General features: G+C 34.3%; 1 protein-coding gene and 4 pseudogenes across 1 annotated transcript; all 5 read right to left on the bottom strand.

Moving 5' to 3' along the window:
* Positions 1-484: 484 nt before the first annotated feature.
* On the bottom strand, positions 485-3,379 carry LOC148550728 (pentatricopeptide repeat-containing protein At3g02330, mitochondrial-like; annotated as a pseudogene).
* A 67-nt stretch (positions 3,380-3,446) lies between these two features.
* Positions 3,447-6,016, bottom strand: LOC107609982 (uncharacterized). The gene is made up of 8 exons (XM_021107556.2): positions 5,880-6,016; positions 5,367-5,783; positions 5,029-5,273; positions 4,723-4,929; positions 4,556-4,648; positions 4,365-4,466; positions 3,709-3,999; positions 3,447-3,533 (listed from the first exon to the last, which is right to left on the bottom strand). The coding sequence occupies exons 3-8, from the start codon at positions 5,248-5,250 to the stop codon at positions 3,447-3,449; spliced, it is 1,002 nt and encodes a 333-aa protein (XP_020963215.1). The 5' UTR covers positions 5,251-5,273; positions 5,367-5,783; positions 5,880-6,016.
* LOC148550729 (pentatricopeptide repeat-containing protein At3g02330, mitochondrial-like) lies at positions 5,383-11,190 on the bottom strand (annotated as a pseudogene).
* Positions 11,191-11,783: 593 nt separating this feature from the next.
* On the bottom strand, positions 11,784-19,962 carry LOC107606936 (pentatricopeptide repeat-containing protein At3g02330, mitochondrial pseudogene; annotated as a pseudogene).
* A 65-nt stretch (positions 19,963-20,027) lies between these two features.
* Positions 20,028-27,429, bottom strand: LOC107606935 (pentatricopeptide repeat-containing protein At3g02330, mitochondrial pseudogene; annotated as a pseudogene).
* Positions 27,430-27,980: the final 551 nt, after the last annotated feature.

A 27,980-nucleotide genomic window follows, 5' to 3' on the forward strand; every position in this document is an offset into this window, starting at 1 on the left:
GGTGAAACAGAGAAGGAAGCTTGGTAAAATAGAGGCAGAAGCACGATCAACAAGGGCTGAACAAATGCTTTGTGGCGATGCCGGAGCGGTGTGGACGCAGCGTACCAGAAATGATGGCGGCGGTAGTTAGACTGGTTGAAGAACGACAACAAGATGGAGGTTGCAACTTTCTCAAGTTTTTCTTCGATAAGTGCAATTCTGGAGTTGATTGGTTGAGAGAGAGGCCAGAGAGCTAAGGGAACTAGGGAAGTTAGGTTTTTTTTTCTTTTAATTGGTGAAATGACATCATATGGGGTCTTTTTTTTATTAAAAACAGACTAGTTCTCAACCAGATTAACGGTTTTGGTCTAGTTTTCAAGAGAGATAGTTATACCTATTATCCGATTTGCTTTAATCACCAATTCTCCATTTGACCAATCCAACCAATCGGTTCGAACCGATTTTCAAAACCTTGGATTTTAGTGTAGAAAAAGAAGTTGGTTATTTACCTTGTTTTGATGATGGCAACGACACTACGAGGTTGAGTGACGGCGATTCTGGTGAAATTGGCGTAGCCGCGGCTGTAGAGCATCTGAGAGAGCTGGGTGCTCTTTCCAAAATCGGTTTTTTCGATGACAACAACAACAGGATGGGAAGCTGACTGCGTAACTGACAGGCTAGAGAAGGAGCACCCGTTGCCACTGCCGGTGAAAGAGCAGCTGTTATGCTGTTCTACGGTGGATGCCAGTGGCAGTAGCCTCCACTAGTGAGAGCTAGGTGAAACATCTTTATGAAGTAATAATACTGATTTGATTTTAAAAAAGCAAAAAATTGAGTTGAGAGAGAAATTAGAATCTGATTTTCAATTTCAATCTCCTGTCCAATTAGTTTATTGGTGTTTTCATAGGATGCATTCAAGATTAACACTTGTCAAATACTAAAACTAACACATGTCATCAAAACTATTATCTACTGTTTTCTTATAATAAGGGTATTTTAGGTATTTTCTATATATGAGTATTATATGGTTATCCACAAGGTGGAGATCTTTATCCCCACCCCCGTCCCGTTTATTTCACGAGTCTCTGTCCTCCATTTCATCAGATAGAAAATCCTCGCTATGTCCATCTCCTGACGGGCAAATCCCCATGGGTACCCGCCCCATCAAGGGAAATTGCTACGCCCATGAGGTAACAGAAACATAAGGCGGGAAAGGAAGTTTCCTAGACAACCTCCTAACGAATGGCTAAAAGTAAGCACAGATGTAGCTTTCAGAAGCTCAAATAGCAATGTAGCAATAACTTATGTTTTTAGAGACTGGAAAGGATCAATATTAATAGGAGCTGCGATAAAATTGAAAGCAAATTCAAGGCTGTCAGCAAAGCACATGTAGTCAGGGAAGAACAATGGAGGAGGAACATGAATTGGTTTACCAGGTCTTAGACCAGCAAAACAAAGGACATGGAATCAAATTTGGAACCTAAAACCTGCGACGGCGAGAAGATGACCAGCGATGGTAGGTACGTCTAGGAGCTCTGAAGGACCATGGAAGGAAATCGACGGAAGAGGAATTCGTGCAGGTTCACCAGGGTTTGCAGCAGTATAGCGGCAAACCAGGAGCCACACGCACCTCTGTATTTTCTATCTTGAGTTAGATACAAAAAAAAAATTGAACTTGAAAAAACATCACCTATGGTGATTACCTTATCACAAGGTAATGGTCAACCAAAGAATGGCTGAGTAAAATTCTAACGCTCCATCTGAATGAGGGCTTAAATATAAATACGTAATATGATAAAGTCTCAAAAACTTCCTTGGTGGTTAGCTTTATAATATAGATAAAATATCAAATTTTCATGTTTAGTCCATTAGAATATTAGCAAAACTTGTGGTTCATAAGAAAAAAAAAACAAAGCACATAGTAGATTGTCAATAGACCAACACAATTCATATGCCATGGCAGCCATTAAAAGCATTAGAGGAAGAAATTAAAAAGCTACAAATATTAAACAAAAAAATCTAACCTTTTAACTACCCTGGATTCACTTTAAGCAACTAAATTTTAGTTTCAAATTTTCTGTTGCATTGCCTCTAAACTCCTTCCTGCTTGGCTTCAAGTTTATCTTCAAACTCTGGCAATTTCTTTTCCTCTTCCAAAAATTTATGCCCAAATAGAAGTATAGAAGTATCCAACAAGATATTGTAGGCAAGGGTTGAAATCTTTTCTACATTACCTCACACTACAACCAATTGTTGTTCTGTGAAACCCTTAAAAAAATCTTGTTATTCTGCCTCCTCATCAAGCATGAAAACAACTTCTGGAACATATCCATTCCAGTTCATCTCATCCACAAGTAGATGATTTTACTCATATATCTCTTCAAATCTTGGATGTGCCTTGTCTCCCACAAGAAAAGCACTTCAATCCAGCTACAAACAGGCTCCTTCTTTAGCTTATAATTCTTTATTGTACTTCTTATTTTGCGACCTCGCCCCACATCCCCACATTAGCATAGAAATTAGATAAAAGGACATACGCAAAAGAATCTTGAGGGTCCAGCATCAATAAAGAACAGGTTGCTGCTTCGGCAACTTCTATATTCCCTTACATCTTGCAATTGCTAAGCAAAGTTCTTCAAATTACATCATCAACTTCAAAAGGCATGCTTTAAATAAGTTTCAATGCTTCTTTTACTTGTCTGGACCTCCCCAGAAAGTTTACCATATATGAATAATGCTACACATATAGATATAAACACTACAACAAAACAACATTTTGACGACGGTTTTTTTAATGCTTGGTGACGGTTTTAACTGTCACTAAATGGTTTTGCGACGGCTAAAAAAAGCGTCACAGATTTGAGCGTCGCCAACTGACATAGTGACGGTTTTGGACCACCGTTGGTAAGGAGTGTCGCTAAATTGTTTGTGACGGTTTTTTAAAATATAAAACCGTCACTAATTTATAACACTTGTAAAGGTGTTTTTTATACTATATTTCGCGACGTTTTGAAACCGTCGTTAAATTACTAAATCATGTGACAATTTTTAAGCATATTTAGTGACTATTTAAACCGTCACTAAGTTACTAGTTCTTATGATAATTTTTAGGCATATTTAGTGACTATTTAAACCGTCCAATATTTTTAGTGACATTTTTTTGCTTTGAAACCGTTACTAAGTTACTTATTCATGTGACAGTTTTTTCTGTATTTAGTGACTATTTTAAACTGTCATAATCTCTCTAACATCAAAATTTCTATTATCAAAAATTGAATTCTCCATAAATGACATTGTTTTTCAACAAATCCAAATTCAATCCCACAAATTTTACAAAAATAGTAACAATGTATTTCAAAAGTTGAATTCTACAAATTTTACTTACATAGTAATAATCCATATGTAAATTCAAAAAATTCCAACTTAATCCAAACTTGTAAACCTAACAATTCAATCATAAAACTCCTTTAAACGTTGGATGGCCTATGTTGTTGAGGTTCATGACTGGCAGAAGAATATGGTCTTGTATGTGTCGGTGATTCAAAATCTGCAACCTACAATTGAAAATAAAAAAATATATATTTTAGAAAATATTTTAGAAGGATACTTATCAACAAGTGTTATACAAGAGGCTATGATTACAAACTATAATCATTTTAGAAAAAGTTGATGACAAAAATTAAGTACGCAAGTCTATAAAATTAAGTATAACATATATCCTTATCTTACCTCAGTAGAAAAACCGGGTGGCAATTGACCCTTTTGATGATTCACAAGAAAATTTACTTGCTCCTGTAGCAATTGTACTTGTAACTTCAAGTTTTGATATTCAGCTCTTGATGGTCTACTAGTTGTAGTAGATTGCATAGACTCTCTTGAGCGGGATAAGGATCCAATCATTTGAGATGGACGAACACCAAATCCCATACCTCTAACATAGCTTGAATTCTCTTTGCCAAATATTTTAACATATGCTTCATTTTCAGAAGCACCCTCACCAATTTCCTTCTGTAAGTCTTCCTGGAGTGATTCATAGACAAATAATAATGTTACATATGCAATATTAGTCCAATAGAATTTATCAATCATTTTGCAAAGAAGTACTACAATTTTATTAAGCAACAGGAGTACTACTATTTTAAAGAACAAAATCAAGCATTCAAGCCTGAAGATAGAGCGCTTTACTTTAATTTAATTACTGCTTCATATTACTGTTGTTAGGAATGAAATGATGTAATATATACAAAGGAAAATGAGAAGAGAAATTCAAAACTTAAAATGCTCTTAGTCTTAGCAAACCTAAAAAGGATACATAATAATGAAATGAAAAGGGCACTATGTTAATATCATTGTGGGAATAAATATAGATTAGAATCTTATCTTACATTTTTTTGTTGTGCTTCCTCATTGACAAATGTTCCATCTTTTTTCTTGTGAGTGATAGAAAACATTTCTCCTCTACTAAACTGTCGCCCAGTTTCAACTCCCTAACATTATTAAAAGATTGGTCAAATTAAAATATAACTAACACAAAAAATTAAGAAAACAAAAATACTAAGAAAGTAAACAAATGTACAAGTTCATGGCGTTTCCTAGCAAGTGTTTTTGAGCTAAGAGTGTGAGGAATTTTTAATTGTTGCCGATTTGTAGCATTCTTTTCACACAATTCCTGCATATTAACAAGCATAAAAGTTAATGGATCTTAAACACAAATAAAAACTAATAAAGAACAAATGTGTTTACCTGAGTTTTTGGACTCAATCTATATTCCAAAAATGCAGCCCAATGATCTTTGGAAATTCCAATTGGATTCGAATTAACATTTGCATCCCAACTAAGTTCCAATTTATAATGCTCATTGAATAGCTTGCATCTATTATTCTTCCACTTATTTCCAAGATTTGACAAGATATACCTTTTGTGTTCATCATCATTAACAACAAATATTTTCTTCAAAAAAAATATAAATATGTAGTTAGTATACAAAACTTAAGGTAAACACAACAAATAATATTTTTCAAAATAAAAATATAATAAAAAATAGCATACCTTAATAGTATTCTCAAAAACAGCATCTTTGTATTGCATTGGAACCTTATGCCAAGTTTTGTACATTATAGGAAAATTATTAAAATTACTTGCAATGAGCCCCAAAACACCTCCCAAGAGTCCACCGGATTCTCCAATTGGCTGACCACTTCCATTCCATTCTATAAGAACTCGTTTCCTACTATGATGAAGGGAAAATGCATCTTTTACCTTAAGATGCATACTCTTTTCAACCCCTTGTTCATCTAAAAAGAAAATAAAAGAGCTATTATTTAAGACAGTTAGTAATTGAAAACAGATTATTTGAACTAGTAAATTAATAAGAAAAAATAACATACCTACAACAATAACAAATCATGTGGTGTTCCACTTCTTTCTAGAAATAGCAACTCCATTTACCTCTTCATTATTAAGAAAATCAGCATCTGATAGGCTATGACTATAAACTTCATTTTGAATGGATGAACTTTGAGGTATATGCTCTTGTTGACTCGTGCCTTTAGAAGATGTTGACTTAGAATGACTTGGAAGATGTCTTTTTTCTCGTGCCAAGATAACTTCAAAGTAAAAGAATTAGAAACCTAATTAAAGGAATTAGAAACTTCACAATATTTTTATCATAGTATGCTAAAAGAGGAGATAGTTACCATTTTCATCATTTGAGAGATGAACATTTTCTTTAGCATATACAACATTCGGTTCAATATGTTCATCTTCTTCCTCTTCAAATTGTACAAGCCTTCTCCTTTTAATACCTGCAATAATATAAAAAAAAGGAAAAATAATATTAGGGGATGACACTTTAAGAATTGGATAAAATTAAAAATTGAGATATGAGCATTTTCTCTTGCATTAGGGGATGACACTAGTCTAGCATTTTCAACATCTTTGAAGGATTTTTTAGGACTTTGATACTTCTTTATTAGCCTTCTTCTCTTCATACTTGTAAAAACATAAAAGAAATAAGAGAAAACTATATTACTTAAATAAAAAAATAACAATCATGTATAAATTCACACTTTAAGAATTTGGTAAAATTGAAAATTGAGATATGATCATTTCCTCTTGTATTAGGAGATGACACTATTTTAGCATCTTCAACATCTTTGAGGAATTTTTTAGGATTTTGATACTTCTTTATTAGCCTTTTTCTCTTCATACCTGTAAAAACATAGTAAAAAATATAATTAAAGAGTTCCATGTTAATTACATTTAAGAAATACTCTTAAAAACTAATAAGAAATTACATTTAAGAAATTAATTTTCAAGTAATATCACCAAAAAGTAGGAATATTAAGCCTTTTAATTTGGCCATGACCCTTCTTAACAAGATCGATCTCACACTTTCTAGCTAACTTCAATTTCAACATGCAGGACTCTTGGACAATCTGCAGAATATTCAAGAAAACAAATGCTACAGCTCAAAGAGCACTCTCTCACTCTTGGGTTTATACCTTACTTGAAACACCAACCATCACTACCAATGATACAGATCACATATTCCAGTTTTGCTCATCCAACATGCCAACAATGATGGCAAAGAAAACTAGCTTCATGACCCAGTTTTGCATTAGTAAAAATAGCAGCAGCAGTAGTCTCGCGATGTGAAATATATTAGCAATCTCATATATATATTAGCAATTCCATTTCTGTCTCATGACACATATGCTACATTAATTTATTTCCTATAATATAGAAGTTAGACACCTAAGTCAATATGAACACAAGAAAGTTAGTAAGAGATGGTTTTTTTATACTAGTAGTGATGGTGGTTTTTTGCTTTTAGCTTTTGCTATAAATTAGTCATCAAGCTCACATCAAGTTTATAGGTGCACAAAAACAAAACTACCAGGTTTTACAAGGATGGACATAAGATAGAGAGATGAAATCTAAGACTAAAGTTCAGCTAATTAGCTTTTCCATTTCTAGTATAGCAATTTGCATAATTCAAGAAGATGACTAACTGATTCATGATGTCATCAAGGCACAAAAACATCAAAGAAATCAAGAGAAGAAATAATAAAGGGAGAATTCAAAGAAATCTAGTTGAAGCATTTCATCGAACATGTTAAGTGCAGAAAAAAGAAAGTGAATTCTATACTCTTAATACTGTTACATGCACACAAACAAAGTAAAACAAAGCACAATTGCACGATATATAAGTAAAATGGAGAAGAATTATGACCAGAACAATTCCGAGATTGTAGAAAGCACAAAGCACAAAGAAAATAAGTTAGAACTCCAATACAGAAAAAATATAATTCATATATCAAGATTGATAGCAATATCTTGTTTTGTTTAATTAAGTTCATTTTATCAAAGAAATAAAATGAGGAAAGCCTGGGTGATTATTTACTATAGAATAATAAATTTTAGCAACATAGTTACACAATCAGTGATATAATGTAAGGACTATTACTTAACAAAATAAAGAAATAGTAGAATAAGCTAATTATGAAATAAGACTCTGGTTTAATATATCTGGAGTGTGCTACATGTATGTACGGAAGAGACACAATTAGAAATGCAGCTAACGCACCCAGTACTTTTCCTTAATTAAAAATGCTCTTAATTAGTTTATATTGTGGAGCAAGCTGCTTGCCATCTTCGAAATCCATCTTCACAATATGCTTAATTAGTTTTTGAATGAACCACTTTACTGTATCCATGCATATCCTCTTTTGGTTTCTCTTAGTATTGGTTTGACTAATGCATCATGCATCATTGCCATGTAATTTGTCTTAGTTTTTTTCTTCATTTGCTATGTAATTTCCATTATGCCTTATATTATTTTGTTTTCTAATTAAAAATCAAATGAAATTAGAGCAAGCAATCACATTGCAGCCAATAAACACAATTCACAATAAAGAGTAACTCACCTCTCACCACAATGAGGACACTCAAAAGCCGACAACAAAATCTGCACAAAAGTTAAAGGCAACAATGCATTATGCTTACATATCATAATCACAAATTCATGCTTCAAAAATTAATCATATAATTAAAGCACACAATAAATTCCTATTTAAAAAGGCAAAGAAAGAAATTATTGAAGTATTACCATAACTCAATAAGGATAAAGCACACATACCTTTCTGAAGTGAGGAATTAAAGTGAGTAAGAATCTTGTAATCCACTACGAAACACAATAGAAATGAAATTAAAATCACTCTAAAAGGGGATATTATTATAGTGGAGGAGTACTACTTGTCGAAGAGAGAGCTTGAAGCCTTGAAACAGAGAGATGACGAGGAGAGGTCTACCATATTAGTGCATCAATTTTATATTATCTATCCTTCTAATTAGAAATGTATCAAGTCAGCCATAATTTTAGTTGAAACATTTCATCGAACAGGTTGTGTGCAAGTAAAATCAAAATGAATTTTAAAACAAACAAAATTTAAAGCTTCCAACAAAACAATCCTCCATATAATAAGATACAAAGCATGATCTCTCAGACGAAGAATAAATGAAAAATTTAAAATCACAAGTAACAGTACCAAAGAATAACAATCATGTATAAGTTATTTGATTTACATTAATCCATTCACAATTTCACATTAAAAAATTAGCAAACAAAGCATAAAAAGAAGAGAAGAACCGAAGAAGTGAAAGTAGTGCGACTAACCTTCGATGGAGACACGAACGGAGACCGGCGGCGACACGGCGGTGAGCTACTCCAACCTCGAACAGAGAAGACAGGGAGGACGCGGACAGCGGGAAGGAGGACGCCGAGCTACAAGAGAGGGCCTGGGCTACAAGAGAGGACGCGGAGGCGCCGACAGTACGGACGGTGGCGACACTGTCTCAAAATCATTGCAGGGAGAACCTAGTGTTTTGGCGGGGTGATTTTGAACTTTGCTTGAGTTCAGAGATAGTGATTCATGAACAGGGGGTGTTGGGGGGAAGGGGATGAGTGAGGGCTGAACATTGGGGAAAAAACCAAAACAGTGCCGTTTAACAAGCACCGATCCAATTTCATTTTAAAATATAGAAATGGTTATCAGAAATAGAAAATAAAAAAAGAAAAAAGAGAGAAAGGAATAAATTGCTAGTGACACTGAAAAAATTATATAAATAAGTGTCACTATTTTATTTAATAACGACTGTTTAAATAAGGGTCATAAAATAAGTGTAGCTATTCATCAAATTTGGTGTAGTGAAACCATAGTGATTTTGCATTTTTCATTAAATAATTTTGTTTGTAATAACTATTTGTATTAAAAAGTATTTTATGTCATAAATATTATAACAAATGAATTTTCTAATTCAATGGATGCTAATTAATATTTGAAAATTATCATGAGTAGTAGAACAATTGTTTAAAAGCATAGGAATTAATTTTGATATGTTAAAATATGTATTTTTTTACATAGTTATTTAATTATATTTTTTTTAGATAACTATTTATGTGATGAATGTAAAAAGTTATTTTTTAATTACAATACATAATTAAATAGATGCATAAAATTTTTAATCTGACAATGTATCAAAATTAAATTAAAAAATATATAAAAAATTTAATTACTTTAAAAAAAAGAGATAAAAATAATTATAAATTAAATTTATATTATTTTATATAAACATACTTTTTATATACAGGTTTAGTTTTTTTTGTATTTATATATAATTCTCGTTTCAAATTAAAAATATTACTGTATCAATAAGCGCTAACGTGCTAATTAATTCACTCTTTTTATTATTAAATGTGTATAAAAGTAAATAAAAGTAAAATTAATTAGGATCACAAGTTATTTATAATTTAATTAAGATGTTTTAAGTTCAGGTTTTAAAAATAAAAAAAATTATAAATTATATATAATAAATAGTATTTTAAGAATGAAAATATTTATTAACACTTTAATTTTTATATCTCTATTATATTTTTAATATAACTAATAATGCTCAATAACATTTATTTCAGTATAGATATTTTTGCCTCCACTATTAAAATTTTTTGGGTCCGTCACTGGCTGCAATGATTGCATTCCAAGAAATAACATCCATTTTTTCCACCTCATCAAATATTAAACAAGCTTCCATCAGACCTCCACATTTACCATACATGTCTAAAATATCATTTGCAATACAAATATCAAACGTTAAATTATATTTGACCGTTAATCCATGTAGTTGAATTATGTCCAACTGCCCTTTGATTGCTGCACAAGCAATCAAAGCACTAGACAAACTAATTTCATCAAAGCCAAGATGTGATCTCTGTAAAAGTATGACCATGAAATTATGTACCTAGGCTGAATGTAGCTAATCCAGCACAACACCTAAATGCACTAGCATAGGTTGATTGACTCACCCCTATACCAGCCTTTAATGTATCCTGAAACAGCTTTAAACCCTCAATAAACTAATCATTTTGAACACAGGCTGCAATTATACCACTCCATTAAACAAATTTTTTTTCAGGCATTTTATAGAAAATATGAAGGGTAATTTCTAACTTCTTACACTTTGAATACATATCTACTAGAGCACTAGTCGTTACAACATTAGTGAAACCCAAAGGACTTGCAAGGCAATGCACTTGAAGACTTAAGCAATAGTCTCTAATACCTGAACATGCTTTTAGAACAATAGCAAATGTAGCATAGTTATGTAAAATTCTTAGTTATCTCATTCTGATAAAAATATCAATTGTCTTTCGATTAGTGCAATTTTGTAAATAGCACGAGAGTATAGAGTTCCAAAAAACCACATCTCTCTCTGGAATTGAATCAAACAAGTACTGTGCAAACTTAGTGTTTCCAATCACAGCATAGCCAAATAATGTGGTGTTCCATGAGATTGTATCCCTTTGTGGCATTCTATCAAACACCTTGAATACATAGATCATTTGGAACATTTATAGTTGAATCAAAGCAAATAATTGGTAATATAGATGCTGGGCACAAAAGCAGTTACTATCATTTGGACATGGAATTGCTCTCCAAGATTGAGGCCTTTGAGAGAGGATCATCTTTGAAAAATATGAAAAATATTAATTTCTGGATGGCGTTTGTTGGAATCATGAGGAAAAAATGGAAAATGCGCCACCACTAGTGGAATCAAGACTTCACCATTTGCGAAGTGCCGTTGGGCCAAATCTCTCCGGAAGTCCACCTTGATTTTTGGGGGAGAGGGGGAGGGGGAGGGGACGGTCGTCATGGATTTCTTTTATGCGTTGCTTCTAGCGGCGTACAAGGGCATTTACACCGGATTTACCTTGGTTAACATCTGGTAAAAAATTAACTATGATATATGCACACAAAAATAATCAATAAATTTGTTATTTTTGTATAAAATTTATGTAACATGCTAAAGTCTCAAAACTTTCTTGGGACTAGCTTTATAAAATAGAGAAAATATAAAATTTTCATATTTAGTCCTTTAGAACATCAACAAAATATGTAGTTCATAACAAAAAAAAAAAACAAACAAACAAAACACACAGTAGCTTGTCAACAGACCAACACAATTCATATGCCATAGCAGCAATTAGAAGCATTAGAGACAGAAATTAAAAAGCTACAAATATTAAACAAAAAAATCTAACCTTTTAACTATCCTGGATTTACTTCAAGCAACTAAATTTTGTTTCGAATTTTCTATTGCATTGCCTCTAAACTCCTTCCAGGTTGGCTTCAAGGTTTATCTTCAAACTCTGGCAATTTATTTTCCTTTCCAAAAATTTATACCCACAAAGAAGTGTAGAAGTATCCATCAAGTTATCGTAGGCAAGGATTTAAATTTTTTCTACATTACCTCACACTACAATAAATTGTTGTTTTGTGAAATTCTTTATAGAATCTTGTTCTTCTACCTCCTCATCAAGCATGAAATCAAATTATGGTACATATCTATCCCACTTTATCTCATCCACATGTAGACGATTTTGCTCATATATCTCTTCAGATCATGCCTTGTCTCCCACAAGAAATGCATGCACCTTATTTCTTACTTCAATCCAGCTACAACCAGCTCCTTCTTTAGCTTACAATTCTTTATTATACTTCTTCTATTTGTGACCTCGCCCCACATTCTCGCATTAGCATACACATTAAATAAAAGGACATACGCAAAAGAATCTTAAGGGTCCAGCTTCAATAAAGAACTGGTTGCTGCTTCTGCGACTTCTATATTCCCTTACATCTTGCAATTGCTAAGCAAGGTTCTCCAAATTACATCATCAGCTTCAAAAGGCATGCTTTGAATAAGCTTCAATGCTTCCTTTACTTGTCTGGACCTCCCCAGAAAGTCTACCATACATGAATAATGCTACACATATAGATCTAAACGATAGTGGTTTTTTATTTTCCGGAAGTAATGGAGTCTTCTGTCCACATAACCCATATGCACACAAGCTCTGATGACTGAAATAAAAGTTGTATGATTCGGTTTCATATTCAAAAGTTGCATATCCTCAAATAATTTAATTGCATCTCCTCCAAGACCATTGTATGTATATGCACAAATCATAGCACTCCAAGTCACATACTCCTTCTTAGGTGCCTTCTCAAACATTAGTCTGGAATCCTGCATATTTCCACACTTTGAATACATATCTACAAGAGTGCTGGCTATATACACATCCAAATGCAACTGTAGCTTTAAGATTTGAGCATGAATTTGCTTTCCAAGTTCAACAGTAACCAAATTAGCACAAATATCCAGAACTGTGTCATAGGTGAAATTGTCAAGTATGACTCCCATTTTCTAGCATCTTTGAAAAATGTTTTTGGGCATTTTTACTTTACTTTTGCAATGAGAATCTTGAAATCATTGAATTCCACAAAACCATTGTTTGCCCGTCTAATCTGTAATGAATCTTTTCAACCTCCTCTAGCATTCCACACTTGCAATACATATCAACAATGAAATTACCAAGAAAACTTTCTGACTCCAACCCTGAGTTAACAATTTGTCCATGAATATCCATACCATACTTTAAAGCTTGCAAACCAGCACATGCTTTTACAACACTACCATAAGTAGAATCATCTGGTTCCACTATTTGTCGCAGCATTGAAACGAAGAATGAAAGTATTTTCTCTATTTCCTCGTTTTGTTCATGAGCTACAATGATTGCATTCCAAGAAATAACATCCCTTTTTTCCATCTCATCAAATATTAAACAAGCTTCTACCAGACCTCCACATTTACCATACATGTCTAAAATAGCATTTGCAATACAAATATCAAACGTTGAATTACATATGACCGTTAATCCATGAAGTTGAATTATATCCAACTGCCCTTTGATTGATGCACAAGCAATCAAAGCACTAGACAAACTAATTTCATCAAAGCCAAGATGTGATCTCTGTAAAAATATGACCATGCAATTATGTACCTAGGCTAAATGCAGCTAATCCTGCACAAGACCTAAATGCACTAGCATAGGTTAATTGACTCACCCCTATACCAGCCTTCAATGTATCCTTAAACAGTTTTAAACCCTCAATAAACTAATCATTTTGAACACAGGCTGCAATTATAGTACTCCAGTAAAAGAAAATTTTTTCAGGCATTTTATAGAAAACCTGAAGAGTAATTTCTAGTTTCTTACACTTTGAATACATATCTACCAGAGCACTAGTCGTTACAACATTATTGAAACCCAAAGGACTTGCAAGGCAATGCACTTGAAGACCAAAGCAATAGTCTCTAATACTTGAACATGCTTTTAGAAGAATAGAAAGGTAGCATAGTCATGTGAAATTCTTAGTTATCTCATCCTGATAAAAATATCAATTGTCTTTCGATTAGTGCCATTTTGTAAATAACATGAGAGCATAGAGTTCCAAGAAACCACATCTCTCTCTGGCATTGAATCAACCAAGTACTGTGCAAACTTGGTGTTCCTAATTCCAGCAAAGCCAAACAATATGGTGTTCCATGAGATTATATCCCTTTGTGGCATTCTATCAAACACCTTGAATACATAGGTCATATTGGAATATTTATAGTAGAATTGAAGCAAATAATTGGTAATATAGATACTAGGCACAAAAGTAGTTACTATCATTTTGGCATGGGCTTGCTTTCCAAGATTGAGGCTTTTGAGAGAGGATCATCTTTGAAAAATATGGTAAATGTTAATTTCTTGGTGGCGTTTATTAGAATCGTGAGAAAAAAAATGGAAAATGGGCCACCATTAGGGGAATCAAGACTTCACCATTTGCGAAGTGCCGTTGGGCCAAATCTCTCCGGAAGTCCACCCTGATTTGGGGGGGGGTCGTCATGGGTTTTTTTATGCGTTGCTTCTAACGGCGTACAAGGGCATTTAGACCGGGTTTACCTTGGTTAAAATCTGGTAAAAAATTAACTATGATATATACACACAAAAATAATAAATAAATTAGTTATCCGCTAAACCAAAAAAAAATTAGTTATCCGTATAGAATTTATCTAACATGCTAAAGTCTCAAAACTTCCTTGGGACCAGCTTTATAATATAGAGAAAATAGCAAATTTTTGTTTAGAACATCAGCCAAATATGTGGTTCATAAAAAAAAACAAACAAACAAAGTACACAGTAGCTTGTCAATAGACCAACATAATTCATATGGCATAGCAGCAATTAGAAGCATTACAGAAAAAAATTAAAAAGCTACAAATATTAAACAAAAAATCTAACCTTTTAACTATCCTGGATTCACTTCAAGCAACTAAATTTTAGTTTCGAATTTTCTATTGCATTGCCTCACATACACTACAACCAATTGTTGTTTTGTGAAATTGTTAATAGAATCTTGAGGGTCCAGCTTCAATAAAGAACTAGTTGCTACTTCTGCGACTTCTATATTCCCTTATATCTTGCAATTGCTAAGCAAAGTTCTCCAAATTACATCATCAGCTTTAAAAGGCATGCTTTGAATAAGCTTCAATGCTTCCTTTACTTGTCTAGACCTCCCCAGAAAGTCTACCATACATGAATAATGCTACACATATAGATCTAAACCATAGTGGTTTTGCATTTTCCGAAAGTAATGGAGTCTTCTGTCCACATAACCCATATGCGCACAAGCTCTGATGACTGAACTAAAAGTTGTATGATTCGATTTCATATTCCAAAGTTGCATATCCTTAAATAATTTAATTGCATCTCCTCCAAGACCATTGTATGTATATGCACAAATCATAGCACTCCAAGTCACATACTCCTTCTTAGGTGCCTTCTCAAACATTAGTCTGGAATCCTGTATATTTCCACACTTTGAATACATATCTACAAGAGTGCTGGCTATATACACATCCAAATACAAATGTAGCTTTAAGATTTGAACATGAATTTGCTTTCCAAGTTCAACATAACTAAATTAGCACAAATATCCAGAACTGTGGCATAGGTGAAATTGTCAAGTATGACTCCCATTTTCTAGCATCTTTGGAAAATATTTTTGGGCATTTTTACTTTGCTTTTGCAATGAGAATCTTGAAATTATTGAATTCCACAAAACCATTGTTTGCCTCCTTCAATCTGTAATGAATCTTTTCAACCTCCTCTAGCATTCCACATTTGCAATACATATCAACGATGAAACTACCAAGAAAACTTTCTAACCCCAACCCTGAATTAACAATTTGTCCATGAATATTCGTACCATAGTCTGTAATAGCATAACATGCTTTTAGAATAATGGCAAAGGTAGCATAGTCATGTGAAATTTATTGTTATCTCATCCTTATAAAAATATCAATTGTCTTTCGATTAGTGCCATTTTGTAAATAGCACGAGAGTATAGAGTTCCAAGAAACCACATCTCTCTCTGGCATTGAATCAAACAAGTACTGTGCAAACTTGGTTCCAGCAAAGCCAGTCAACATGGTGTTTGGTGCACGAAATTGTGATCTCAGGCAACGGCGCTAGAAACTCTGTACGCACGTCTTAATAAATCGTTTTTCATTCACAACTTCGATACAACTAACCAGCAAGTGCACTGGGTCATCCAAGTAATAAACCTTATGTGAGTAAGGGTCGATCCCACGGAGATTGTTGGTATGAAGCAAGCTATGGTCACCTTGTAGATCTCAGTCAGGCGAATATAAAATAGTTATGGAGTTTTCGAAAATAAATAATAAAATAAGGATAGAAATACTTATGTAAATCATTGGTGAGAATTTCAGATAAGCGCATAGAGATGCTTTCGTTCCTCTGAACCTCTGCTTTCCTGCTGTCTTCATCCAATTAATCCTACTCCTTTTCATGGCTGGCTTTATGTAAGGACATCACCGTTGTCAATGGCTACTTTTTATCCTCTCTGGAAAATGGTCCGATGCGCTGTCACTGCATGGCTAATCGTCTGGAGGCATCACCCTTGTCAATGGCTGCATCCCATCCTCTTGTGAAAATGGTCCAAATGCTCTGTCACGGCACAGCTAATCATCTGAGGTTCTCGATCATACTGGAATAGGATTCACCCTCCTTTTGTGTTTGTCACTACGCCCAGCACTCGCGAGTTTGAAGTTCGTCACAGTCATTCAATCCCAGAGTCCTACTCGGAATACCACAGACAAGGTTTAGACTTTCCGGACTCTCATGAATGCCGCCATCTATCTAGCTTATACCACGAAGATTCTGATTAAGAGATCCAAGAGATAATCATTCAATCGAAGGTAGAACGGAAGTGGTTGTCAGGAACGCGTTCATAGGGAATGATGATGATTGTCACGTTCATCACATTCATGTTGAAGTGCGAATGAATATCTTAGAAGTGGAATAAGTTGAATTGAATAGAAAAATAGTAGTACTTTGCATTAATTCATGAGGAACAGCAGAGCTCCACACCTTAATCTATGGAGTGCAGAAACTCTACCGTTGAAAAATACATAAGTGAATATAGGGTAAGCATGGCCGAGTGGCCAGCCTCCCATGGAGGTCTAGAGATCTCAAAATGATCCAAAGATGTTCAAAGATGTCAAATACAATAGTAAAAAGTTCTATTTATACTAAACTAGTTACTAGGGTTTACAGAAGTAAGTAATTGATGCATAAAACCACTTCCGGGGCCCACTTGGTGTGTGCTTGGGCTGAGCTTGAATGTTACACGTGCAGAGACTCTTTCTGGAGTTGAACGCCAGGTTGTAACGTATTTCTGGCGTTCAACTCTGGATTGTGACGTGTTTCTGGCGTTTAACTCCAGACAGCAGCATAGAACTGGCATTCAATGCCCTTTTACGTCGTCTAAACTCGGTCAAAGTATGGACTATTATACATTGCTGGAAAGTCCTGGATGTCTACTTTCCAAAGCAATTGGAAGCGCTCCATTTTGAGTTCTGTAGCTCCAGAAAATCCACTTTGAGTGCAGGGAGGTCATAATCCAACAGCATCAGCAGTCCTTCTTCAACCTCTGAATCTGATTTTTGCTCAAGTCCCTCAATTTCAGCCAAAAAATACCTGAAATCACAGAAAAACACACAAACTCATAGTAAAGTCCAGAAATATGAATTTAACATAAAAACTAATGAAAACATCCCTAAAAGTAACCAGATTCTACTAAAAACATACTAAAAACAATGCCAAAAAGCGTATAAATTATCCGCTCATCAGTGTTCCATAAGATTATATCCCTTTGTGGCATTCTATCAAACACCTTGAATACATAGGTCATATTGGAACATTTATAATAGAATTGAAGCAAACAATTGGTAATATAGATGCTGAGCACAAAAGAAGTTACTATCATTTGGGCGTGGGCTCGCTCTCCAAGATTGAGGCCTTTGAGAGAGGATCATCTTTGAAAAATATGGAAAATGCTAATTTTTTGATGGCGTTTATTGGAATTGTGAGAAAAAATAGAAAATGGGCCACCACTAGGAGAATCAAGACTTCACCATTTGAAAAGTGCCTCTAGGCCAAATCTCTCCGGACTACCCAAATTTTTTAGGGGGGTGGGGGAGGTCGTCATGGGTATCTTTTATGCGTTGCTTCTATCGGCGTACAAGGGCATTTAGACCGGGTTTACCTTGGTTAACATCTGGTCAAAAATTAACTATGATATATGCACACAAAAATAATAAATAAATTAGTTATCCGTAAAGAATTTATGTAACATGCTAATGTCTCAAAACTTTCTTGGGACCAGCTTTATAATATAGAGAAAATAGAAAATTTTCATATTTAGTTCTTTAGAACATCAGAAAAATATGTGGTTCATAAAAAAAACAAATAAACAAAGCACACAGTAGCGTGTTAATAGACCAACATAATTCATATGCCATAGGAGCAATTAGAAGCATTACAGAAAGAAAATTTAAAAGCTACAAATACTTAACAAAAAAATCTAACCTTTTAACTAACCTGGATTCACTTCAAGCAACTAAATTTTAGTTTCGAATTTTGTATTAAATTGCCTCTAACATCCAAGAGTACTGGCTATATACATATCTACAAGAGTACTGGCTATATAGACATCCAAATGCAACTGTAGCTTTAAGATTTGAGCATGAATTTTCTTTCCAAGTTCAACACTAACCTAATTAGCACAAATATCCAGAACTGTGGCATAGGTGAAATTGTCAAGTATGAATCCCATTTTCTAGCATCTTTGGAAAATGATTTTGGGCATTTTCACTTTGCTTTTGCAATAAGAATCTTGAAATCATTGAATTCCACGAAACCGTTGTTTGCCCTTCCAATTTATAATGAATCTTTTCAACCTCCTCTAGCATTCCACACTTGCAATACATATCAATAATGGAACTACCAAGAAAACTTTCTACCCCAACCCTGACTTAACAATTTGTCCATGAATATTCGTACTATAGTTTAAAGCTTGCAAACCAGCACATTATTTTCCAACACTACCATAAGTAAAATCATTTGGTTCCACTGTTGGTCGCAGCATTGAAACGAAGAATGAAAGTGTTTTCTCTACTTCCTCATTTTGTTCATGAACTGCAATGATTGCATTCCAAGAAATAACATCCCTTTTTTCCACCTAATCAAATATTAAACAAGTTTTTGTCAGACCTCCACATTTACCACACATGTCTAAAATAGCATTTGCAATACAAATATCCAATGTTAAGTTACATTTGACCATTAATCCATGTAGGTTAATTCTGTCCAACTGCCCTTTGATTGCTGCACAAGTAATCAAATCACTATACAAACTAATTTCATCAAAGTCAAGATGTGACCTCTGTAAAAGTATGACCATGCAGTTGTGTACCTAAGCTTAATGCAGCTAATCTTGCATAAGACCTAAATGCACTAGCATAGGTTGATTGACTCACCCCTATATCAGCCTTCAATGTATCCTTAAACAGTTTTAAACTCTCAATAAACTGATCATTTTGAACACAAGCTGCAATTATAGCACTCTAATAAACCAAATTTCTTTCTGGCATTTTATAGAAAACCTGAAGAGTATTGTCTAGTTTCTTACACTTTGAATACATATCTACTAGAGCACTAGTCATTACAACATTATTGAAACCTAAAGGACTTGCAAGGCAGTGCACTTGAAGACCTAAGCAATAGTCTCCAATACCTGAACATGATTTTAGAACAATAGCAAAGGTAGCATAGCCATGTGAAATTCTTAGTTATATCATCCTGATAAAAATATCAATTGTCTTTCGATTAGTGCCATTTTGTAAATAGCACGAGAGCATAGAGTTCCAAGAAATCACATCTCTCTCTGGCATTGAATCAAACAAGTACTGTGCAAACTCGGTGTTCCCAATTTCAGCATAGCCAAACAACATGGTGTTCCCTAAGATTATATCCCTTTGTGACATTCTATCAAACTTCTTGAATACATAGGTCATATTGGAACATTTTTAGTAGAATTAAAGCAAACAATTGGTAACATAGATATTGGGCACAAAAGCAGTTACTATCATTTAGACATGGGCTTTCTCACCAAGATTGATGCCTCTAAGAGAGGATCATCTTTGAAAAAGATGGGAAAATGTTAATTTCTTGGTGGGTTTATTGGAATCGCAAAAGAAAAAAAATTGGAAAAGGGGTCTCTGTTAAGGGAATCAAGACTTAATCATTTGCGAATGCTGCGCCAAATCAAGACTTCAAAAAGCATGCTTTGAATAAGCTTTAATGCTTCATTTACATGTTCGGATCTCCCAAGAAGGTCTACCATACATAAATAACGCTCCACATGTAGATCTAAACCATAGTGGTTTTGTATTTTCCGGAAGTAATAGAGCCTTCTGTCCACAAAACCCATATGTGCACAAGCTCTGAGGATTGAAATAAAAATTGTATGATTCAATTTCACATTCAAAAGCTTCATATCCTCAAATAACTTAACTGCATCTCCTCCAAGACCATGGTATGCATATGCACAAATCATAGCACTCCAAGCCACAAACTTCTTCTTAGGTGCCTTCTTAAATATTAATCTGGAATCTTACATATTTTCACACTTTGAATACACATTTACAAGAGTTCTAGCTATATACACATCTGAATGCAACTGTAGCTTTAAGATTTGAGTATGAATTTGCTTTTCAAGTTTAATAGTAACTAAGTTAGCACAAATATCCATCACTGTGGCATAGGTGAAATTGTTAGGTATGACACCAATTTTCTAGCATCTTTGGAAAATGCTTCTGTGCATTTTCATCACTTTGCTTTTGCAATGAGAATCTTGAAAGCATTAAATTCTACGAAATCATTTTTTGCCCTTCCAAACTTTAATGAATCTTTTCAGCCTCTTCTAGCATTCCACACTAGCAATACATTCAACAAGGGAACTGCCAAAAAAATTGTCTAACCCCAACCCTGACTTAACAATTTGTCCATGAATATCCATACCATAGTTTAAAGCTTGCTGACTAGCACATGCTTTTAAAACATTGCCATAAGTAAAATCATCTGGGTCTGTTGCTGACTGTAGTATTAAAACAAAGAATAAAAGTGTTTGTGTTTTGTCTACTTTCTCATTTTGTTCATGAGCTGCAATGATTGCATTCTAAGAAACAACATCTCTTCTTTCCATCTCATCAAATATTAAACAAGCTTGCATCAGACCTCTACAATTAACTTACATGTCTAAAACAACATTTGCAGCATAGATATCAAATGCTAATCCATGTAGTTGAATCATGTCCAACAGGCCTCTGATTGCAGCACAAGCTCAAATCACCAAAAAAACTAATTTCATCAAAGCCAAGATATGACTTTTGGAAAGATTGAAAATTTTCTAAATCTTTAAGACCTTGGTCTTGACAAGCATATTGATAAATCCCATTTTTAGGGTTTATCCTGTGCTTAATCTAGTGGATTTTATCCATTATTCTCACACTTATTTATACAATTCGCATGTTTTACGTTTTCCTTCCTGATTTTGTGCTATGATTGAAAACATGCTTCTTTGTCCTTATATTTGCAAATATTAATCCTCTCTTATTACCATTTGATGTCGTGATATGTGCGTTAAGTGATTTCAGGGATTACAGGACAGGAATGGCTTAGAGGATGGAAAGAAAGCATGCAAAAGTGGAAGGAATACAAGAAGTTGAAGGAACTGCTAAGCTGTCCAGCCTGACCTCTTCGCACTCAAACAGACATAACTTGAGCTACAGAGGTCCAAATGAGACGGTTCCAATTGCGTTAGAAAGCTAACATCTGGGGCTTCGAAATAATATATAATTTACCATAGTTTCTCTGAAGGAAAGTGACGCGCATGCATGGTTTCACGCGCACGCGTGGATCTGCACAAATCATCGACCTGCACGTGGCAAAATTCGCCCCAGCGATTTCTGGGCTGTTTCTGACCCAGTTTTTGACCCAGAAAACACAGATTAGAGGCTATAAAGTGAGAGAATTCATTCATTCATAAAGACAACTTTCATAATTCAAAATTTTAGGTTTTAGATGTAGTTTTCTAGAGAGAGAGAGGATAGCCTCTCTCTAGGTTTTAGGATCGTTTCTTCTCAATTCCAGGTTCAATGTTCCTTTAATTTAACTTCTCTTATACTTTTATTTGTTCTAGCTTACTAGGTGGGAGACAACCCACCATGGTATATTCTTTCCTTTTTATTCTTATTTTTATTTTATTTTATTTTTATTCGTGTTCAATCATAATTTCTGCATAATCATCTGCATTCTGCATTAAAAAAAATGCACGCAACGCGCAAGCGTTGCTGATGCGTCCGCGTCATAGGTGCTTTCGAAACAAGAAGAAAAGAAGCAGAGAGTCACGCGGGAGCGTGGCTGGAGGTGTGCCTTAGGCACAAGCATGCCCACGTGAACGCGTCCTTAACGCGTCCGCGCCATTTGAAAAATCAGCCTCCCACGCGTGCGTGTCACCCATGCGCACGCGTGACCCTGCAAAATCGACGTAAAGAGGTATATGGCAGAGAGTTATGATGGAGTGGGGCCTGGAATGGTGCTGGAAGCACAAATTCCATCACGCGTACGCGTCATTTTTCAAAATTAGGCCATTCACGCGTGCGCGTGACCCACGCGCACGCGTCACCAAAAAATTTGGCAATATGCGTATGAAATAGAGAGTTGCGCGTGCGCGAGGCTGCTCTTGCGCCAATGGCACAAATCAGGTCACGCGTGCGCGTCACCCACGCGAACGCGTCACCTGAAAATATCACAAATCACGCGTTTGCATGCTCCACGCGCACGCGTCGCATGCGACGCACAATTTACCTAGTTATGCGCCAGAAATCTTTTCTTTTCTTCCCCAATCCTAATTCTTTCTTCTCCCTTCTTTCTTCTTTATTCCTTCTTACTTTTTACTTTCTTCTTTCCCTTTTTCTCTTTCATTATTACATTAATTTATATTTCCTTCTACTTTATTTTTCTTTGAGTTTCATTATCCATGGTTTTTTTTATCTTCTTTTTCTTGTATTCTCATATTGGTGTTGGAATTTTAGTTGGGTATTACCTTACTATACTAAAGCTTGTGGACATTATGAGAAGTGATTTGACAATTGATATTTTAATTTGGCTCTCATATATATTTGGATTATATTATTTTCATTCCTAGTTTAACTTGCTCACCAAGTGTTTGTGAAAAAGCCTATGACATCTTGAACTCTATTTTGTTTTATTCTTTTACTTGAATGCCTCTTTTTCACCATACTTGTGCTCCACATGTATTTGAAATGATCATTCACAATTGTCATCATTACATATGCTCTTTTAATTGGCACATTTATTACTCGATACTTGAATTATGCTTCTCATCCGTTTTCTTGCATACTTTTAAACATCTTGCATCTAGTTGCTCTAATATGCCTTCATTGACTTCAATTGATGTCCTAGTTGCATGTAGTTGCGACCATGTATTTAAGACATTATCCTTTATCTTGGCATTGATTATCACTTGAACCTTCCTCCTCCAGGTTCTAGTTATTTGAATTACATGTCCCTTTCCTTTCCCCCTCTTTCAGGATGGCCACTAAGAAGGGTAAAGAGAAAGCCTCTACAAAGAGCACCAGCTGAGGAATCACAACCCCCGTCCACTTGCACATCTTATCATGCACCGAAGACAGTGCAATCTTTAAGTGTGGGGAGGTCGATATCGACTTCCGTGGGTTAGTTATTTTCTTCTCAACACCAAATGTTTTATTTTCTTTGTTAGTTCATTGTTGTGTTTGCATGTTTAATTACATGTTTGTTTGATTTTATGCATTTAGTTACTACTTGATTAAAGTAATAAATTTCTTTTCAAGACTCTATTTTATAATATTTCACTAATTTAAATTGAAAAAAATTTTTGTGTTAAAACTTGTTTGAAGATTGTAAATTGGAACATGAATTATAGCTAAAGAACACACAACCTATGAGATTTGAGCTTAATTACATGGTTACATTATTTAACCATAATATTTTATTCTTGTGTGTTTCCTTCTCTATAATTGCAGACTTTACTTTGTTCCATTCTATATGTCCAGTATTTAGTGTATTTACATGCTTGCATATGATTGAGGTCATTACTTGTTTTTGCTCACTTATCCCAAACAGCCTACCCTTTTATGTCACCCTTGTTAGCCACCTTGAGCCTTTTTATCCCCCTTGTTCTATATTTTACCACATCACTAGCCTTAAGCAGAAAAACAAATTAAATACCCCAATTGAATCTTTGGTTAGCTTAAGATAGTGTGTTAACTAAGTGTGGAAAAACTGTGGGTACTTGGGTTAATGAAAGTGTACAGTATTTAAATGATAAAATATTAGGAATTTGGGTACCTACTCATGTGAAACCAGAAAAATCAAATATCCATGTGCATTGATATGTTATGGTTTGCTTTTATATAAAAAAAAAATAAAAAAAACAAAAAAAAAGAAAAAAATATAATAAAAAAATAAAAAAATAAAAAAAAATATATTTCCAGCATAAATAAATAAATAAGTAATTAAATAAGGGGACAAAATTACCCCAATGTTAAGTTAATAAAAAATCAATGCATATGTGATAAAATTAAAGAAAAGTTGATACATGAGTATGATATGTAAAAATGAGAATTTTGGGTAGCTAGGCATGATTTTAGAAGTACATAGAGTGTGTGTATAGGTGAAGAGCTTAGGTTAATTAAAGATTCATATTATAGCTCACTTGGCCATACATATATCCTCACCCTTACTTTAGCCCCATTACAACCCTGAAAAGACCTCATGATGTTTGCATTGGTACATTAAATTTTTGTTGATTGGTTAGATGAAGAACAAAGTTTAGAAAGCATGATTAGAGAAGAGTATAGTAAATTAACCCTAGACACTTGAGAGATTAGAGTGCATATACACTACCAGTGAGGGTTCAATGCTTGATTCTATGTTCCCTGCTTTCATGAGCTGTCTTCTTACAAGTTTACTTGTCTTTTATTGTATGATTTGAATTAGTGGAATCAGATTTATGTTTGTCTTGAAAAATTTGTTTACTTTTAACCAAGTAGAAAAAAGCATTCTGCATGTAGTTACATTCATATAGATAGGTTGTATTTCATACATTCTACCATTCCTCTTCACTCATTTATAGCTTCTCTTGGCTTAGCATGAGGACATGCTAATGTTTAAGTGTGGGGAGGTTGATAAACCCCATTTTTAGGGTTTATCCTGTGCTTAATCTAGTGGATTTTATCCATTATTCTCACACTTATTTATGCAATTCGCATGTTTTACGTTTTCCTTCCTGATTTTGTGCTATGATTGAAAACATGCTTCTTTGGCCTTATATTTGCTAATATTAATCCTCTCTTATTACCATTCGATGCCGTGATATGTGCGTTAAGTGATTTTAGGGATTACAGGGCAGGAATGGCTTAGAGGATGGAAAGGAAGCATACAAAAGCGGAAGGAATATAAGAAGTTGAAGGAATTGCTAAGCTGTCCAGCCTGACCTCTTCGCACTCAAACGGTCATAACTTGAGCTACAGAGGTCCAAATGAGGCGGTTTCAGTTGCGTTAGAAAGCTAACATCTGGGACTTCAAAATAATATATATTTTTTCATAGTTTCTCTAAAGAAAAGTGATGCGCACGTGTGGTTTCATTCACACACGTGGATCTGCGTAAATTAGCGACCTGCACATGGCAAAATTCGCCCCCAGCAATTTCTGGGCTGTTTCTGACCCAGTTTTCGGCCCAAAAAACACAAATTAGAGGCTATAAAGTGGGAGAATCCATTCATTCATAAAGACAACTTTCATACTTCAAAATTTTAGGTTTTAGATGTAGTTTTCTAGAGAGAGAGGAGAGCCTCTCTCTAGGTTTTAGGATTGTTTCTTCTCAATTCCAAGTTTAATGTTTCTTTAATTTAACTTCTCTTCTACTTTTATTTGTTCTAGCTTACTAGTTTATTATCCAATTTGGTTTATGAACTCCATGTTAATTTGATTTTCTATTTAATACAATTTGAGGTATTTCAGATTTAAGATTGCTTTCTTCGAATTCATGTTATTGATGCTTTTAATTTAATTTAGATTTCTCTCCCTTTGCTTTAGTTAAGTAATTGATGACACTTGAGTTATCAAACTCAGATGTTGATTGAAAATTGGAATTTGCTGGTTGATTTGGATCCTTCTAAAGCTAGTCTTTCCATAGGAGTTGACTAGGACTTGAGGAATCAAATTGATTAGTCCAATTGACTTTTCTTTATTTAGTAAGGGTTAACTAAGTGGGAGCAATAAATAATTTTCATCACTCTTGATAAGGATAACTAGGATGGGATTTCCAGTTCTTATACTTTGCAATGGTTTTTATGATAATTAATTCACTTTAGTGTTAATTTATTTTCCTGTTCCATATTTCAAAAACCCAAAAATATACCCTTTTCCATAACCAATAATAAATCATACTTTCCTGCAATTCCTTGAGAGACGACCCGAGGTTTAAATACTTCGGTTATAAATTTTATTGGGTTTTGTTACTTGTGACAACCAAACTTTTGTACGAAAGGATTCTTTGTTGGTTTAGAAACTATACCTACAACGTGATTATTTTTATAAAATTCTTTACTGACAGAAAATCCGTTCGTCACATATCCAAAAATAATGGCATTATAAGATTGCCGAGTAGGATTGGACAATGAGTTGAAAAGCTTTTGTGCGTTAGCTGTTTTGTTGCATTTTGAATACATGTCCAAGTTGGAAGTTTCCATCGTAGTATCATATCCAAAAGAAAATTTTAAAGTATAACCATACAATTGTGTACCTAGTCTGAATGCAGTTAATCCTGCACAAAAGCTAAGTGCACTAGCATAGGTTGATTGACTCACTCCTATACCAGCCGTCAATGTATCCTTAAACAGTTTTAAACTCTTAATAAACTGATCATTTTGAACACAAGCTATAATTACAGTACTCCAGCATACCAAATTATTTTTGGGCATTTCATAGAAAACATAAAGAGCATTGTCTAGCTTCTTATACTTTGAATACATATCTACTAGAGCACTAGTCGTTACAACATTATTATCAAAACCCATGCGACTTGCAAGGCAGTGCACTTGAAGACCTAAGCAATAGTCTCCAATACCTAAACATGCTTTTAGAACAATAGTAAAGGTAGCATAATTATGTGGAATTCTTAGTGATCTTATCCTGTTAAAAATATCAATTGTCTTTCGATTAGTACCATTTTGTAAATAGCACGAGAGCATAGAGTTCTAAGAAACCACATCTCTCTTTAGCATTGAATCAAACAAGTACTATGTAAATTCCGTGTTTCCAATTCCAGCATAGCCAAACAACATGGTGTTCCATGAGATTATATCCTTTTGTGGTATTCTGTCAAACGCCTTGAATGCATAGGCCATATTGGAACATTTACAGTAGAATTGAAGCATACAATTGGTAACATAGATGCTGGGCACAAAAACAGTTACTATCATCTGGGCATGAGATTACTTTTTAGGATTAAAGGCTCTGAGAGAGAAACATCTCTGAAAAATGTGGGAAAATATTAATTTCTTGGTGGGGTTCATTGGAATAGCGAGAGAATAGTGGAAAATGGGCCACCACTATAGGAGTCAAGACATCACCATTTGCGAAGTGCCACTGTGCCAAGTCTCGCCGGAAGTCCACCGTGACTCTTTGGGAGGCGTCATGGTTTCTTTTATGCGTTGCTTCTAGTGACGTACATGGGCGTTTGTACCAGATTTACCTTGGTTAACATCTTGTTACTCTTTGCAAATACGGGGTGGGAATGGGAGAAATTTTTGCCCGTGGACCAGAGAACATATTTCCGTCTTCATGAGACCCGTTGCCATCCTTAACTCTTACTCCTATTTTAAGAAAGTTTGGTTAAAGATATTGAATTATTAAAGATCACATTTTATTAAATAATTAAGAGAAAAAATTAAAAAGATTCATTCTTCTATATACAAATCAAAATTTGAACTTCTAATTTTTTTTAAGTAGATAAATAAATTAACCATTGAATTAACTGAAGTTAAATTAGGAAGATAATTTAATCGAGGAAACTTCTCTAGTGTAGTAGTATTCTGTATTAGAAATTTGCTTAGAGGCTCGAGGC

The sequence above is a fragment of the Arachis ipaensis genome, chromosome B7, assembly GCF_059453495.1.
Source record: "Arachis ipaensis isolate K30076 ecotype BB chromosome B7, ASM5945349v1, whole genome shotgun sequence".
NCBI lineage: Eukaryota > Viridiplantae > Streptophyta > Magnoliopsida > Fabales > Fabaceae > Arachis > Arachis ipaensis.